This window comes from Perna viridis, chromosome 3 (genome assembly GCF_037379345.1).
Source record: "Perna viridis isolate PV_CMFRI_1.1 ecotype Kerala chromosome 3, ASM3737934v1, whole genome shotgun sequence".
NCBI lineage: Eukaryota > Metazoa > Mollusca > Bivalvia > Mytilida > Mytilidae > Perna > Perna viridis.
Genome location: NC_142447.1, coordinates 16,102,067 through 16,116,316, shown reverse-complemented (window position 1 = coordinate 16,116,316; position 14,250 = coordinate 16,102,067). Strand labels below are relative to the sequence as shown.

The following is a 14,250-nucleotide window of genomic DNA, read 5'->3' as shown; positions in this document are numbered from 1 at the left end:
ATTTTAAACAAACTTATTTTACATCGTTAATACAATGAAAGCCTTACTAGAAGCTCCTTCTTGGTAGTAATAGACGTCAGTTAAAAAAACTCTTCCATCCCGCCTACAACTATTTATTCTTTGTAGATCATTTCTAACCTCTTTTTTTGTCATAAATCGTCAGAATATAACAATTCTAGAATTGTCCTGCTGACAATTTTAGAACGATTTATGACAGAGTGGGTCAGGGTCTAGAACGATTCATGACGATGTTCACTTGGTAATAGCGAATTATGATCCAGTACAATTCTAGGTTAGAACGATTTCTACTCCTGAACTATTTTTCTGTTTTTCGAATGTTCACAATTCTTGGTCGTAAATAATGGAAATTTGTTTTTTTTTAACTTTTGGGATGCACGTTATAGAATGTGTATATCTCAAATTCAACTTCAGAATGATTCTTGAAAATGCCAGGTCAAAACGACTTCTGGAAAGTTTAGACTAGAACGATCCCTGACTATACAATACTAGGTCAGATCGATTTATGACATTTCTAGGGGAGTACGATTCCTGACCTGAGCAGGACAAGGTAACCTCTGAGAATTTTAGAATAGTTCTGGCTGACGGATAGTAGAGAGAGAGGTTAAAAATAAACCGTACTGTAGTTAGAGGTGACATGTTAGTTATACAATCCGAGAAATAAGCATAAAGTTCTGAGTGATGGCACACTTTTTATATTAAGCAGAAAACAGGACACAATTGGGTGTCAGTCACAACATACCTTCAATGTAAACGTACTAAGGACTTAGATATGTGTGAAAGGTGCTTGTAAATTTTCAATGAGAATAAGTGTCATCTCTCTTGAAGATTGCCAACAATTTTACACAATAAGCGACATTTATAACGACATTCATTTGAACCTCTTCAGTGTTACCAGTTTCTAATCTCGTAGGGGGAGATTTGAGGGATTTTACAGCATATTCGGCTGGTTAAATGTGTCCTTGAGAAGATGAGATTTACAATATGCAAATGAAACAAGCCTAAATATGATGCAAATCTTTGATTTTTTTAGTGCACTAGATACTCGGGTCGACTAGTGCTTTGACTGCACTGTCATTGCAATTTCTAGCCTCGACAATTTCAAATTTATGTTAAACTGGATTGGATTGACTCAGTACTTTTGATACATGGGAAGAAGCCCTAGTGATCTAGGTGTGTGCACATGTTTCCATCTTTGGCGTTCACGAAAATAAAATATAATAAAGCCGTGTTTTGCCTTTGATCATATTTGCATAAGTTAATGAAAATTACCAAAATAAATCTAGATAAAGTGACCGTTTTCACTCTAAACCATAATAAAAATCCAGCACACATTTCTTAAAATTTCCAGTGATTTTTAACAAAATACGCAAAGTAGAACTCTTATTAGCCTGAAATACTACTGAAAATTAACCATAAAATGTTGAAAGATTTTATTGTGAATTTGGAGACTTGAATTTTTACAAAATACGCAAAGTAGAACTCTTATTAGCCTGAAATACTACTGAAAATTAACCATAAAATGTTGAAAGATTTTATTGTGAATTTGGAGACTTGAATTCATAACAAATCAGAAAACTTCGGTTATTCTTGCATTAAAGGAACAAACGAATTGCTTCAAGTTGACTATAATTCAGATATGTCACCTATTTTGTACTTTTTTGTCCTTTTCCGGTTATATATTAGACAAGGAAATGGTGTCCACACCCAAGAAACATAGTTTACAAAGTCTACACAATAGATGTAAAATATTAACACCAATAAGCATACCTTCACATACCCTTTTCGATATGCTGATAATTTGCATGGTTTTCTCTAAAACTGAAATGGCTCTTAAATTCAATACATTTGTATTACTTTCCGAACCATTCAATAATCTTTTCAATAAAACTAATTAAAAAATGGCAGATAACTACCACCGTTATATGGCGAGATATCTCCGACTGATTCATTCGTTCAACATTTGGGTACTTCTAATTTTTAATCATTGAACATGTACCCGGTAACTAAGGTAGCATCGTTATTTAACGCTGTTTACGTTTTTTTTTAAACTAAGACGGACTGACGGTAAATAGAAATCAGCGTGCATGTCTGTTCGTCTGTACGTCTGTTACCCCAACTGTCATAAGTGTTGTATTCAGTGAAGGTTTATTTAGTTTACGTAGACATGAATGGGCTTGAAGGTCTGTCGGTATATAAAACCCATCTTGTCAGCCGCTTCATCTGTACGTCTGTTTGAAATCCCAACATTTCTAAATTGTCGATTTTAATGAAGGTTCATTCAATACATGCACAACTGAATGACGCTTGGTAGTCGAAAGTTTGCTAATGAGGGATGTTTGTATCATTCATAACCTTACAACATTGTGTAAGCATATGCACTCGTTATGGGAATATATTATTTATCAGCTCGCGCACAGATGAGATTGCTGAGTCGGACCCAGACACTTTGAAAAGAAGAAGTGCCAGCCCGGATTCCTCAGAAAAAGGGTGTGTTAGGACATTATTTGCCATTTTTACCCATTTTGCACATGAAAATGACAAATTCTTCAACAAAAAGGAAGAGTGTCAACCTCTTGCACCCCCTGATTCCGCCATTTAGTCGTGAATTAGCCGTTTCTATGACATTGTAAAGAAATAAAAGTATTCGTGTTACAATCTCATAACTTGCCCATTTCGTGTTACTCCTCAGAAGGACATTGGCAACCGTCATATATACACAGACATTTACAAGCACGACAGCACTTTCATATATTTAAACAACCGTTACGGAATTCTTTTCAATTTAATAGATACCCAGTAACTCAAGAGTTTGAACACGGTTAAACATTTCATGCATGAAATCAATATTTGATTAGCATATTTACAAAAGTTTTTTGAGTCTATGCAAAATGCATTTTTGACACGTGATAATTTCGTTTTCAAAAGGTTTTGTACCCAAACTTTAGCTATCACTTCTCTCACTTTCTTATAATGTTTGTCAGTGTCTGAATATCTAAATAATTATATATTTATTCAACACTAATGGTTTGAGTATTACGCTTTCAAGTTTGTTTTGGCTGTAATTACTTTTTATGTTACGAAAATCGAATTTAAAAATCCTTTATCAGTTTGTATATTGGTTTATAATGTTCTTGAACGAATCACCAAAGCAATTCAACCGCGTAAAGTAGCTTATATAATCTATAACTAACGGTATGTGTTATATAAAGAATATATTGGAAATCATTAATAGTAAATATCCTATAAAGTCTCAAACTCATGATTCCAGTCCTTCAAGCATGACCTATTTTAGGCTGTATGATTGCTGATTTGGAGAAAGTGAAAACCATGTTTTGTGATTTCGCGCATTATCCCATGGAAGTCTTCTTTTAATGTCTATTTAAAATCTGTCTCTAATTGACCATTGAAAATTTCAAATTAGGAAAATTAAGTCGTTTACCCCTTTTTTATATTCTGTTCTCTTGCATCGTTTAAGTTTTTATTTACTAAAAATGGATTTATGTTGTTCTTAATCGTAAAATATTATAAAGTCATACTTACTTGCACTTTATGTACAATTAAATCGAATTTTACCTACATTTTCCAAAAAGAAAAAAAAATATAAATAAAAAATGGAAAATACATTTTGCAATCATGATTTTCCTAACTGAGTGAAATAATTACCAACCTAAGTATGAGTATATACGGTAGATATATTTACTGGAGAATGAAAAATACATTTTCAAACCTTTCAAATCGAAATAAAAAAAAATCGTCGATTAAAAGTAAGACTCTACTTACGGTAAATGTAGGAGTATAGGAATTAAAAATACATTATGAATCTTCAATTTACGCTTTTATATTTAAATGAGGGTCTACTTGAAATGTGCCCAAACAAGCTTACAAAATAATAAAGACAACACCCCAAATGATTTTTGTAAAATTGTTAGAAGGTTAACTATATTTTTTGGCAGATAATTAGATTTTTACTTTTGAAACATTATGGTTCCTTTAGGGAATGGTCTAAGTATCTGTGGTGTTTTGGTTATGCTTATAGTAAATTCAAGAAGGTAGACATAAAATTTGAAATCAGTGATATGTTTGTATCATATTCAATTTCACCAAATGGTTTCAAGCTTTCATTTGATGCTTACGTGACATTGATACAAAGTGCCTGAATACAAACGTTCCAATGATTTGTAAGAGTTGTGTCCCTTACCTTTGGTCTACCTCCTTAACTGAAGTCTACTAGTATGCTGTTGACGCACGTGGTACTCACTTGTAAATGATATTTACTTTTTTTATTACTTTGATGAAGTTTAAGACGTCTAGCCCTCAAAAACAACAATTTTGATATTTATTAACTATATAGCTTCTAAATCTCAAACAAATGTACGTAGCAATTCATCTTATATGTTTTAAACACAATTCCAAATTTGATAGAATAAATGCGTGATTTATGTCCCTTTGGTAAATATATGAAAATATTATTAAACTTAACGCTTACAAAAATAAATTATTTATCAATGTTTAAAGTGTAGCTGGATAATTCTTTGACATACATGTAAATACCTAAATCCGTTCTACCAAGTTCAACTGTTCTTCAAATACTCGTTATTACATAAAATGTACTTTTCAAATATCCCTTAAAAGACATGGGACTTAATTGACGAAGTTTGACACTGTCAACACTGTCTGAAATGTGGTCATGATGACTTGCAAGGTTTTGAGCTTACTGGAGAGTCAAGTATATACCCTCGATTTGAGTTGGTGGATTTGCTTAAATGTGTTTCACTTACCCAGAATTCAGGTTTTGAAACGAATTCGACTTGATTTAAATAATGTTTAAGATGTATAGTAATTACATTCTTGGTGAGTTTTTCTAATCCATGTACACGATTGTTAGTTTTTTTCTCTAATAACGACCTTATTATCGTCGTCTTGCTTTTGGAACGGAAGTCGTCTTCATACCATTTATATGATCACGTATTGGCCAAATACATACTTTGTAAATGAGGAACCGTCTCCATTTACGTGCCATTAATTTGATTTAATAAACATATATTTCAGGAATATTTAGCTAGACCGAAGACGCCAGCTACAGGAAGACCAAAGACTGCCTCAAGTGTTCAACAACAAAATTCCAACGTAACTACCGAAAGCTCAAAACCAATAATATCTTTTGATGAATTTAATAAACAGTTCTCCAAGGTGAAGTTCGATAACTGTGGCTATGTTGTACATCCTTATAGCTGCCCTTGGGAAATTGCACAATTTGGAGTGCAAGGCAAACAGGTGCAGCTGTCAGACAGTAAGTTTTGGCACCAAATACAAAGGTGTTCTTTTTAACTCCATATGAATTACAATGGTTAATTAAAAAGACCACCTGCAATGTCCGTATATAGGTATTACTACAAAAAAATACTCACCAACAAATACTCTAGAATATCATTCATATACACATCAAAATTTACTCTCGAATTTTTGTATCATTTGGATACATTATACAAATGTTTCGATTTTTGATAAAGCTAAACAACAAAACAAATTTTGTTTGCGAATGCTTTTATTGACTTTCAATGCAAGTTTTGCGTATCGGAACCTTTTCCAGAGATGAAAACAAATTAAATGTTCACGCTTAATATTTGGAAAATCTCCTGCAAAATTAAATAATACATTACAACAATTAAATAGTAAAATTAAAAAAAAATGGAACATGAAATATATATTTACTTGTATTTTTCAACTATACTTCAAACGATTAATTTTGCAGTACATATCAAATTAAAAATCCACTATATAATAATGAAAGCGGATATAAGTTCACAGTGTCCTCTTGGACTAGACAATATTTGCACTAATAGGCCCAGTTGACCTTCAGACGGTTTAACCACCGAAGGACCCCAGAGAGTTTCATGCACTTCGATGATTTCCCTTTGTGAATTAAGTAATATAAACCTCAAATATTAGTGCATTAAAGACCCACTGACCTTCAAACGTCTTAGGCTCTGCTGCATTAAAGGATGTTTACCTCAAGTTTTGGCAAACTCCCACATACATTCTATACAATAGCTATTGGAATTATTCATTTACGATTATAAAGAGTTTTGTTTTTGACAAGGGCATGCGTATTACATAATCGTACTCAATAACTGCATTGTTCAATGCCTTGTATCCAAGAGCCATGAAGAAGAAGAAGTGTGCTTATACATATAGTTACCACAGTTTTATTAAAATATGCAATCTTTCCATTTTTTATTGAAACATCGAACGCTAACCTTGCATTGTAAAGGGAAATCGTTCGAATTATTGTACATGTTTTAACATTGACTAAGTATAAGAAAAACCAACACGTTCATTCAGAACTCGCATGACAATCAGAGACGCATCTTGTGCCTTAGTAGCAGATCCAGGGGTAGTACGTGGGTAGGAACCCCCTTTTTCTTGGTTTATTTTATCAATTTCATACATAATTTGCACAAACATGTACATGAGCACATAATACCATTGAACCCCTTTTTCCTGGAAATTGTCCTTTTACAAAGTCTCTTAGCCCCCTGGGTCGACTCGTACATTTTCATCGAAATACGATCGGTATATCGCATTGTAAAAACTGAATGGAACATTATTATAATTATAAACAATTTTGCCTTTGGCAACTGTAAACTACGGTATCATTTACAAGCCATCAGCTGGCACATCTTCCAAATAAATTGTTTAATACTGCAATTGATACCACATCAAAGTAAACAGGTCTCCAGTTGCCTCGTTCTGACGAGGAAGAAAAGAACATGACACGACATTCGCGATGTCATCAACCAAGATGACTCTGTTGATAAGGAAAGTTTAGATGAGACCTTTACAACCGTCCTCAGATCTTTACATGTTATGATCCACATTGTAAAATGAAAAGACCTTGTAATCCCAAAGAACAAAATTGGACACCGAAATACCGGAAGTGATAAGCACTATCAATTTAGCCTAACACGGAGGTCTCAATCACATAATATTATATGCACAATGTCTTTATACTAAATAAACATTGAAGTCAATAAAGCTAATATTCTTTAATCTATTTTATGATCTGAGTATTACTGATAAGAAACTGTACACTAATAAAGTTTAAGCAGACAAATTCTTGACATTAGAAGATGGTGTTTCTAATACAGCGAAGTTTTCATTCTAGGAGAGAAAGGGGAGAATAAAGGACAACCTCTCTTAGACGCCACTGACAGCCTCACAAAAACTGACAAAAACCTAGAGCTTTTAACAGAGGAGGAGAAGAAGACAGAAGAAGAAACAGAGGAACAAAAAGAGAAAACAGAAGAAGAGAAACTAGGTAACTTAAGTCTATCTAATATTTTTTCTCGTTTTTTTTTAAATAAAGATTACTAAATTATCGGGAGCATCTTTGATGATTCAAGTAAAGCAATAAAGCAGAACATGTTGTATCTATTCAATACAAAATTAGATTCGTGGGGAAAAGAACAAAAACAAAAAAAAAATCAATAAACATCTACCATTACGTTATTGCAAATGATGGTTCAAGACTTATTAAAACATCATCTTTATTGTACTTAGTTATATTTATTTTCACTTATTTATTGTTCATATCTTTTACTAGTTTTACCGATTTTGACTGGTGGCACTTTGATGCTGCTTATTTGAGTCAAGATATACCGAAAAGAAAAATGAACCGTAATGGAAATGGGATGTTTAGCGCCCTATAAAACCAAATTTAACCCACTTTTTATTTTGAAATGCTTGTACAGAGTCAGGACCATTGCGGTGGTTTTCCAATTATCCGGTTTTTTTTTTACCCTGATATGCCATTTGTATTTACTACACTGACTTCCTAATAGACTAATCCGACTACTGCCTAGATTTTATCGATTCGGTAATTTTGTTACACTGTATTACCCTTCATTGATGCAAGTCATCCCTTGGTATAAAGGAATTTTTTTCTTTTTCACAAGATTTTCTCATTAAAATCACATGGTTTTTCTTATGAATTTCGTGAATAAAATTTGCGATAGTTCAGATGAAATTCATGAAATTTGAGCCTTCACGTAAATTTCGTGTGATTTGTTTTTCACATGAAATTAATATTTAGTGAATTTCACGTTACTTTTGTGTAGAGTTCGATTCACATGATTTTCACATAAAAATATTTGCCTGTGTATACATGTAATATCAAAAGTATATACAAGCAACGAAGCATGTTTCACGCGGGTATGAAACTCGCATACACTGACCTTAATAGATCACATATATAGACCAGTTTTTGGTAATCCAGTATGCAGTGTAGATAGGTTATATGTACAACATATTTAGTATTTGTACAGTTGATAAGATTCGTATTGAATATTTCCCATGTCATTATGTATGACACAAAGGAATGTTTCTTCGTCACGAAGACGCGGGCCAAATGATTACGAACGCTTGCATTAATCTTCTATACATAACTCGACAGGACAGACAAATAAATAAACCATTTAACAAATAACAGTTTAAAACAATACTATCATGTTAACAACACATGCATTTAATATAGCCATTGTACCTGTCCTGTTAAAAATCAGGTAGAGGTTAACATATACTATTTATAAAATAGGTTGGATATCACGGAAAGAATATGCTTAATCAGAAAATACACTTATGAATTAAAACATTCTTAGTTTTGTGACACACCACAGAGTGATGGTAGACTCGTTGGGTTCCTATGGGATGGATTTCATTCATGTTTAAAAAGTAAATGACTCTTTCTTCAAGATTCGCATTCATTCTCGATTTTGCCTGATTCTTCTTTCGGTTATCATTCGAATCTAAGCTTCAAAAAACAAACAAATCATTTGAACGATCTTATTGTGACAAATTGAAGAAAGATTGACTGTAGGGGCCTCTGACTTAGCGAAAGAATCAAGACATTGAAATTAAAAATATTTGCAGATTTAAAATTAATTTCTTTGTCATGTTTTGCAATAAAAAAAATGAGTATTGACCTTTTACTATTGTCAAAATTTGAATCGAGATTGAAACGTCAGATCTGTCACTCTTAACTTTTTACAGAACATACTGGGCGATATTTACTGTTATGGAGCCTCACAGAATGCAATATTAATTTGTACCATTCTTAAAGTACAAACCACTCTAGTCTTTCCCATCGAGAATTCAAGGTAGTTTTTTAGCCGAACATTATACTCGTAACTTCAAGAATTTGTGAGGTAGGAAAATTGAACTTTTCATTTTTTGAGTTTCAGGTACTCTTAAGGTTCAACTTTAAACAAATGATAAAAAACAGAAATATAATGAAAGCTCTCTTTAAACAGCTGAATACTACCTAAAGGTCTTTTTATATTCCGACTATAATACGAAGAATTTATTCTCACAAGAAATTTGTATTGTAGTGAATTTCTTTTATGTAAATGTCTGCAGTAGTATAGTATTAACTCAAACGAAAGTCAATATATGAATTTTAATTTTTTTTTTAAAAAATAAATGTCTTGTGCATGCTACTCCAAACGATAGTCATCGTTTGAAGATAATATTTCCAGCCTGAGTGATTATGACTGTCTTTGTGTTCTTGACTTCTTTTTTTATATTTGTAAAAATAGTATAAATGTCTCTTTTAATTCGTTAATTTTTCTCTCACCTTTTCTTTTCCCTTATTTTCTTCTACGCAATTATGGTCAAGCTTGTAGAAAGTTTTATAAGTATTATGAAATTATTTGCAATATGCTCGCATAGTCGTTGCAGTGTTTAAAAAAGTCGGCTTTACCAATATTGAATTACCTCCCTTCTAAGATACAACTACAATAAATACGAGTGAAAAGGCAAAACGGTAATTACATTTGTAAATGTATTTAATATTATCTAGTTTAGTTCTTCGCGTTTAGAAAATGTTAGAACATAATTAAGATTTTTTGGCTTTAAGCATTTCATTCAAATAAATGCAAAAATCATTTTACGTTTCGCTGAATTACTTACAATGTTACTATGTGCCTATTGTCATCATATTTTTGTATTTTAAGCTAATTTTAACATATTCGTTACATTTATAGTACATATAACATGCATATGTATCAGTCTAGTTTTAAATCTGACTGGGTCTATTGTTTTCTTAATACTACTAATGTAGGCTTTAGTTTATTTTGGTATATATTTCCAACAGCTTTCTTCAATAACTACCGAATGTTTATGTATTCCAAAAAAGTGTACTACATGTATGTGAGACACCAAGCAGAAACGAAAGTTTCAGAAACGGTCGGAAATGTGCATGGTACGAGTAACTTTTAGGGTCCGACTGGAGTCTTTTTCCGCCAACTTGCAGATTTTTTAAAGACCCAATAATAGCTTATGAACTGCATCTTATTTGGACTTATCTATCATCTAGATCCATTCGGGGTCTACAAAATCGAACCTTACCTGTATTTTGTTGACCATATACACATTATGTAAAATGTGAAAAGGTGTGGTTAATCGATTCTTTAGTTTTTAACTATGAAACCAAAAATGTAAGGGACAAACTTGCATGAGTATAATTGTGTGTATTTAATCTGACTCGTCGAGTCAGAGTAAAAAAAAAGACAATATTGTAAATTCGGACCAGATAACATGCTTAGTTGCGTATTCCGTGAATCATTTTGTTGAAGAAGCCCATTTTTATCTCACTGTAAAAAGTAGATTGAAAGGTTTTACCAATTAACTTCAGATTCCCAACAACTGTATGTAATAACAATTTATATACGAAATTAATCCCGCAACCAATTGAGAACCTGAAGTTTTCCTGTGAAAACCTATAGCGACAATAACAAAAAGATTATAAAAATATTGTTTTCTTATTTATTTCAAGGATTATACTAAATCATATTTGTGTATTCGAGATCAAATTTATGATAAGACAAACCTTTAGTTCATTGAACTGAGAAAATAATACGATTAAATTTGTTGTTATTTTACTATTCGTCATACTTTCTTACGTACTGGTACCTGCAAGAATCAGGCAATATTGAAAAACAATGAATCAAAGAAAAAACACACGAATTTGACATTGTGGACACATACTGTGTGATCCGTTAAAGACGAATTGACAGCTTGTTTGTCTTGGAAAAGTCAGAGGGTGCAGGAAAGCGATTTCAAAGTTACAAAAGAATGATAGGGGAGATGATTCACACGATTCAAACACTGTCTGACCCATACAGAAAATAACAACCTTTAAAGTATCTATAGAAAAAAGTAGAGAGCAAGCCCGTAGCCATGGGGTGCGACGGGTGCGATCGCACCCCCCCCCTTTTTTGAAAAAAAAAACTTTGATTTACATCTTAGCCTGTAATTAAAGACAAATCATAATACCAGGTAACCAAGTAAAATTGCTTATCAGTGATCATTTCGCATCCCATTCAGAATACTTGGCTACGGCCCTGGAGAGAAATATCATTTAGTTTCCTATTTAAGTTTGCTTGTGGAATTTTATTCTTGGAATGAAAACATTTATAAAAAAGAATTTGCATGAAAAATAAGAGTTCGCTCGAACTACCTAAATAATTAAACAAACAAACAATGAATTTCAATAATTTGTCCTGCGCTACTTGAAGAAAAAAAGAAAAGAAAGCTTTTGAGAATTTCAGAACCCTAAGGTATAAATCTGATATTTAACAGATTTTCATCTAAATATAATATTGAGCATTATCCACCAAACCATAATTAATCGTAATTTCATGTTTATTTGTAATATTTTCATGACAAGTATTCCTGTTTTATGAATTAAAATGACTTTGATCAGGTTTTCATTCAAAATTCTTTTACAATTTCTTGTCACTTCTGTCCCTTTTTTTATTCGGTCCGTTTTTCAGTTCCAATTTTTCTCATGTATAATTTTGCCATAAAAAATGAACTATAACCTTGAATCCTTGAATAAACCAATAACCTGTATTAACCAGACAACTCCTGCAGTCCATTCATATCAAGGTCGATGCATTTTGAACCGGCGTTAACCAAAAACCTTCCTAAACCAAACAAATTATCTGAATTCGGTTTAGACAGGTTTATCCGTATGTGATCTTTCCATTATCCTGCAAGATTCTTAGTTGGGCTTCATCTATAAATATTAAATTACATTACCAACTTATGAATATTAAGGCAATATTCAAATTTAACAAGAATTTTCATAAAAATATTAGGTGATTCAAATTGGAAGATATAAATACGAAATGTAAACACAAGTTTTAATAACTTTTTTGCCACAAAAAAAAGCATACAAAGGCACTTAAGCGCAAGAAAAAACAACAATGAAGTATTCAAGTATAATAACGTTATTCATTTCCATTTAAGTTGAAGAATTAAAAAATGATCTTCAATTGCCAAACTGAATAGATCTAAATATATTTGTTTTAAAAAGGTCTTAAAAGTTCTCCACGGCAATATTGACACACTCCGACAATATGAAAGAGAAAACTTATTGATAAAGACCTGAGTGAAATTGTTATTGCTTTTTAAGCAACAATGCAACAGTGTGAAAGAAGAATTGCTTAAGTTTACTCACGCTGATAACTGATTGAAAGTAAACTTGGACCGTTTAAAACTTATTCACGATACGTCAATTTACAACCTTTTAGCAATTATTTAGTTTGGTAAATTAGTCTTACGTAAAAAAAGACTCCGAGACTGGCTACAAAAAATGTACACTTTAGTGATATGAGGAACTAAGCAACCTAAAGGGCAGACGATAACGCGACTCTTTGCAAACCTTTTTAGAATGGGTCGTCTGTTTTTCGCCTAGAAACAGTATGCCTACGTTTGAAATTCCTGGGAAATCTTATAGGAGATCCATTCTCAAACCAACAGTTACCAATGTTTATTACCCAATAACGAACGACCTATGTAAGTAAAATATTGTTATACAAGTCTTTCTTTTTAGTGAAATATGATCAGTATCGGAATGTAGCCGTATGTTTTCCTTTATTGGGATATGATCAGTATCTGTCGGAATGTCATCATATGCTTCGTTTTTTGAAGTATGATTAGTATCTGTCGGAATGTCATCATATGCTTTCCTTATTTAAAGTATGATCAGTATCTGTCGGAATATCATCATGTGCTTCGTTTTTTAAGTATAATCAGTATCTGTCGGAATGTCATCATATGCTTCCGTTACTGAAATATAATCAGTATCTGTCGGAATGTCATCATATGCTTCCGTTACTGAAGTATAATCAGTATCTGTCGGAATGTCATCATATGCTTCGTTTTTTTTTTAAGTATGATCAGTACCTGTCGGAATGTCATCATATGCTTCGTTTTTTTTAAGTATGATCCGTATCTGTCGGAATGTCGTAGTTTGATCGGTTGTCGTGTCATCATTAACGACTATTTAAGATAGTACTAGTTGTAATTTAGTCATACCGACTTAACAGATAAAGGAAGTCGATCATGATTTGTTTAGTAGACGCAATGGAACGACAAAAACGTCTACAGAGTAACAGAACTTAAAGACCTAGCCAAGATGTGACTTTTCTATAAGGTTTTGTCCTGTTTAAAGAAACAATCCATTACAAATTTAAATGTATTTTTTGTCGAGCAGGAGTCTCTCTGTTAGTTTTACTTTTTATCCACTTAAGTGATTTCTTTTATTATTCGGGAACAGCTGTGAATTGAGATCGAGTTTCTCCAATGTCAACATAAGATTAAAATTAATTAAGAATTGCATAACAAGATTTGGCCAAGTGAGATTAATCTATAGTTTTGTGAACCACCGCTAGCAACAATACAATTTGAAGGTAAATTGAAATTAAAGAGCTTAAACAAGTGCATATTTGCAATGTGTACTTAAAATATGCAGTCAAAATTATCACGATACAAGATAAGTGCCAACTCAAGTAAAAGAAATACAGTCAAAATGATCTTTAGTACAAAAGTCATGATAATAAAGTGACAGTTCTCTTTTTTTTCACTACCTTCGAATACCTTCGGTTCGCACTAACTTTCTTCAAATTTATTTTGCTTTGTAGCTTGTTGGAATTTTCCAAAATCTAAAATTGAAAAAAAAAAACATCGTTTTTGAAAATATAATTTTGAGGAAATTTAATTTTAACATCGGAAAAGTTAAACCAAGCGAATTTCAAACCACGTTTTTTTTTTATCGAAGAAAAACACTACAAATATATGACTTTTTTATCCTTATAAAAACTTGTGTAAGTTAGACGGGTAATGTTTGCAATTTTTTTCGGTTAAACGAGTTGTCTCCAATTTGTT

At 32.2% G+C, this 14,250-nt stretch overlaps 2 protein-coding genes across 3 annotated transcripts in view; one reads left to right on the top strand and one right to left on the bottom strand.

Moving 5' to 3' along the window:
• LOC148621183 (uncharacterized) overlaps positions 1–14,250 on the top strand; it is a 41,476-nt gene that overhangs the window by 1,326 nt on the left and 25,900 nt on the right. The window contains exons 2-3 of the mRNA XM_088575290.1: positions 5,071–5,311; positions 7,187–7,339. Coding sequence (XP_088431416.1) covers positions 5,071–5,311; positions 7,187–7,339 — 394 coding nt within the window. The remainder of the gene's footprint in view (positions 1–5,070; positions 5,312–7,186; positions 7,340–14,250) is intronic.
• LOC148621184 (uncharacterized) overlaps positions 1–14,250 on the bottom strand; it is a 73,200-nt gene that overhangs the window by 42,667 nt on the left and 16,283 nt on the right. The window lies entirely within an intron of this gene.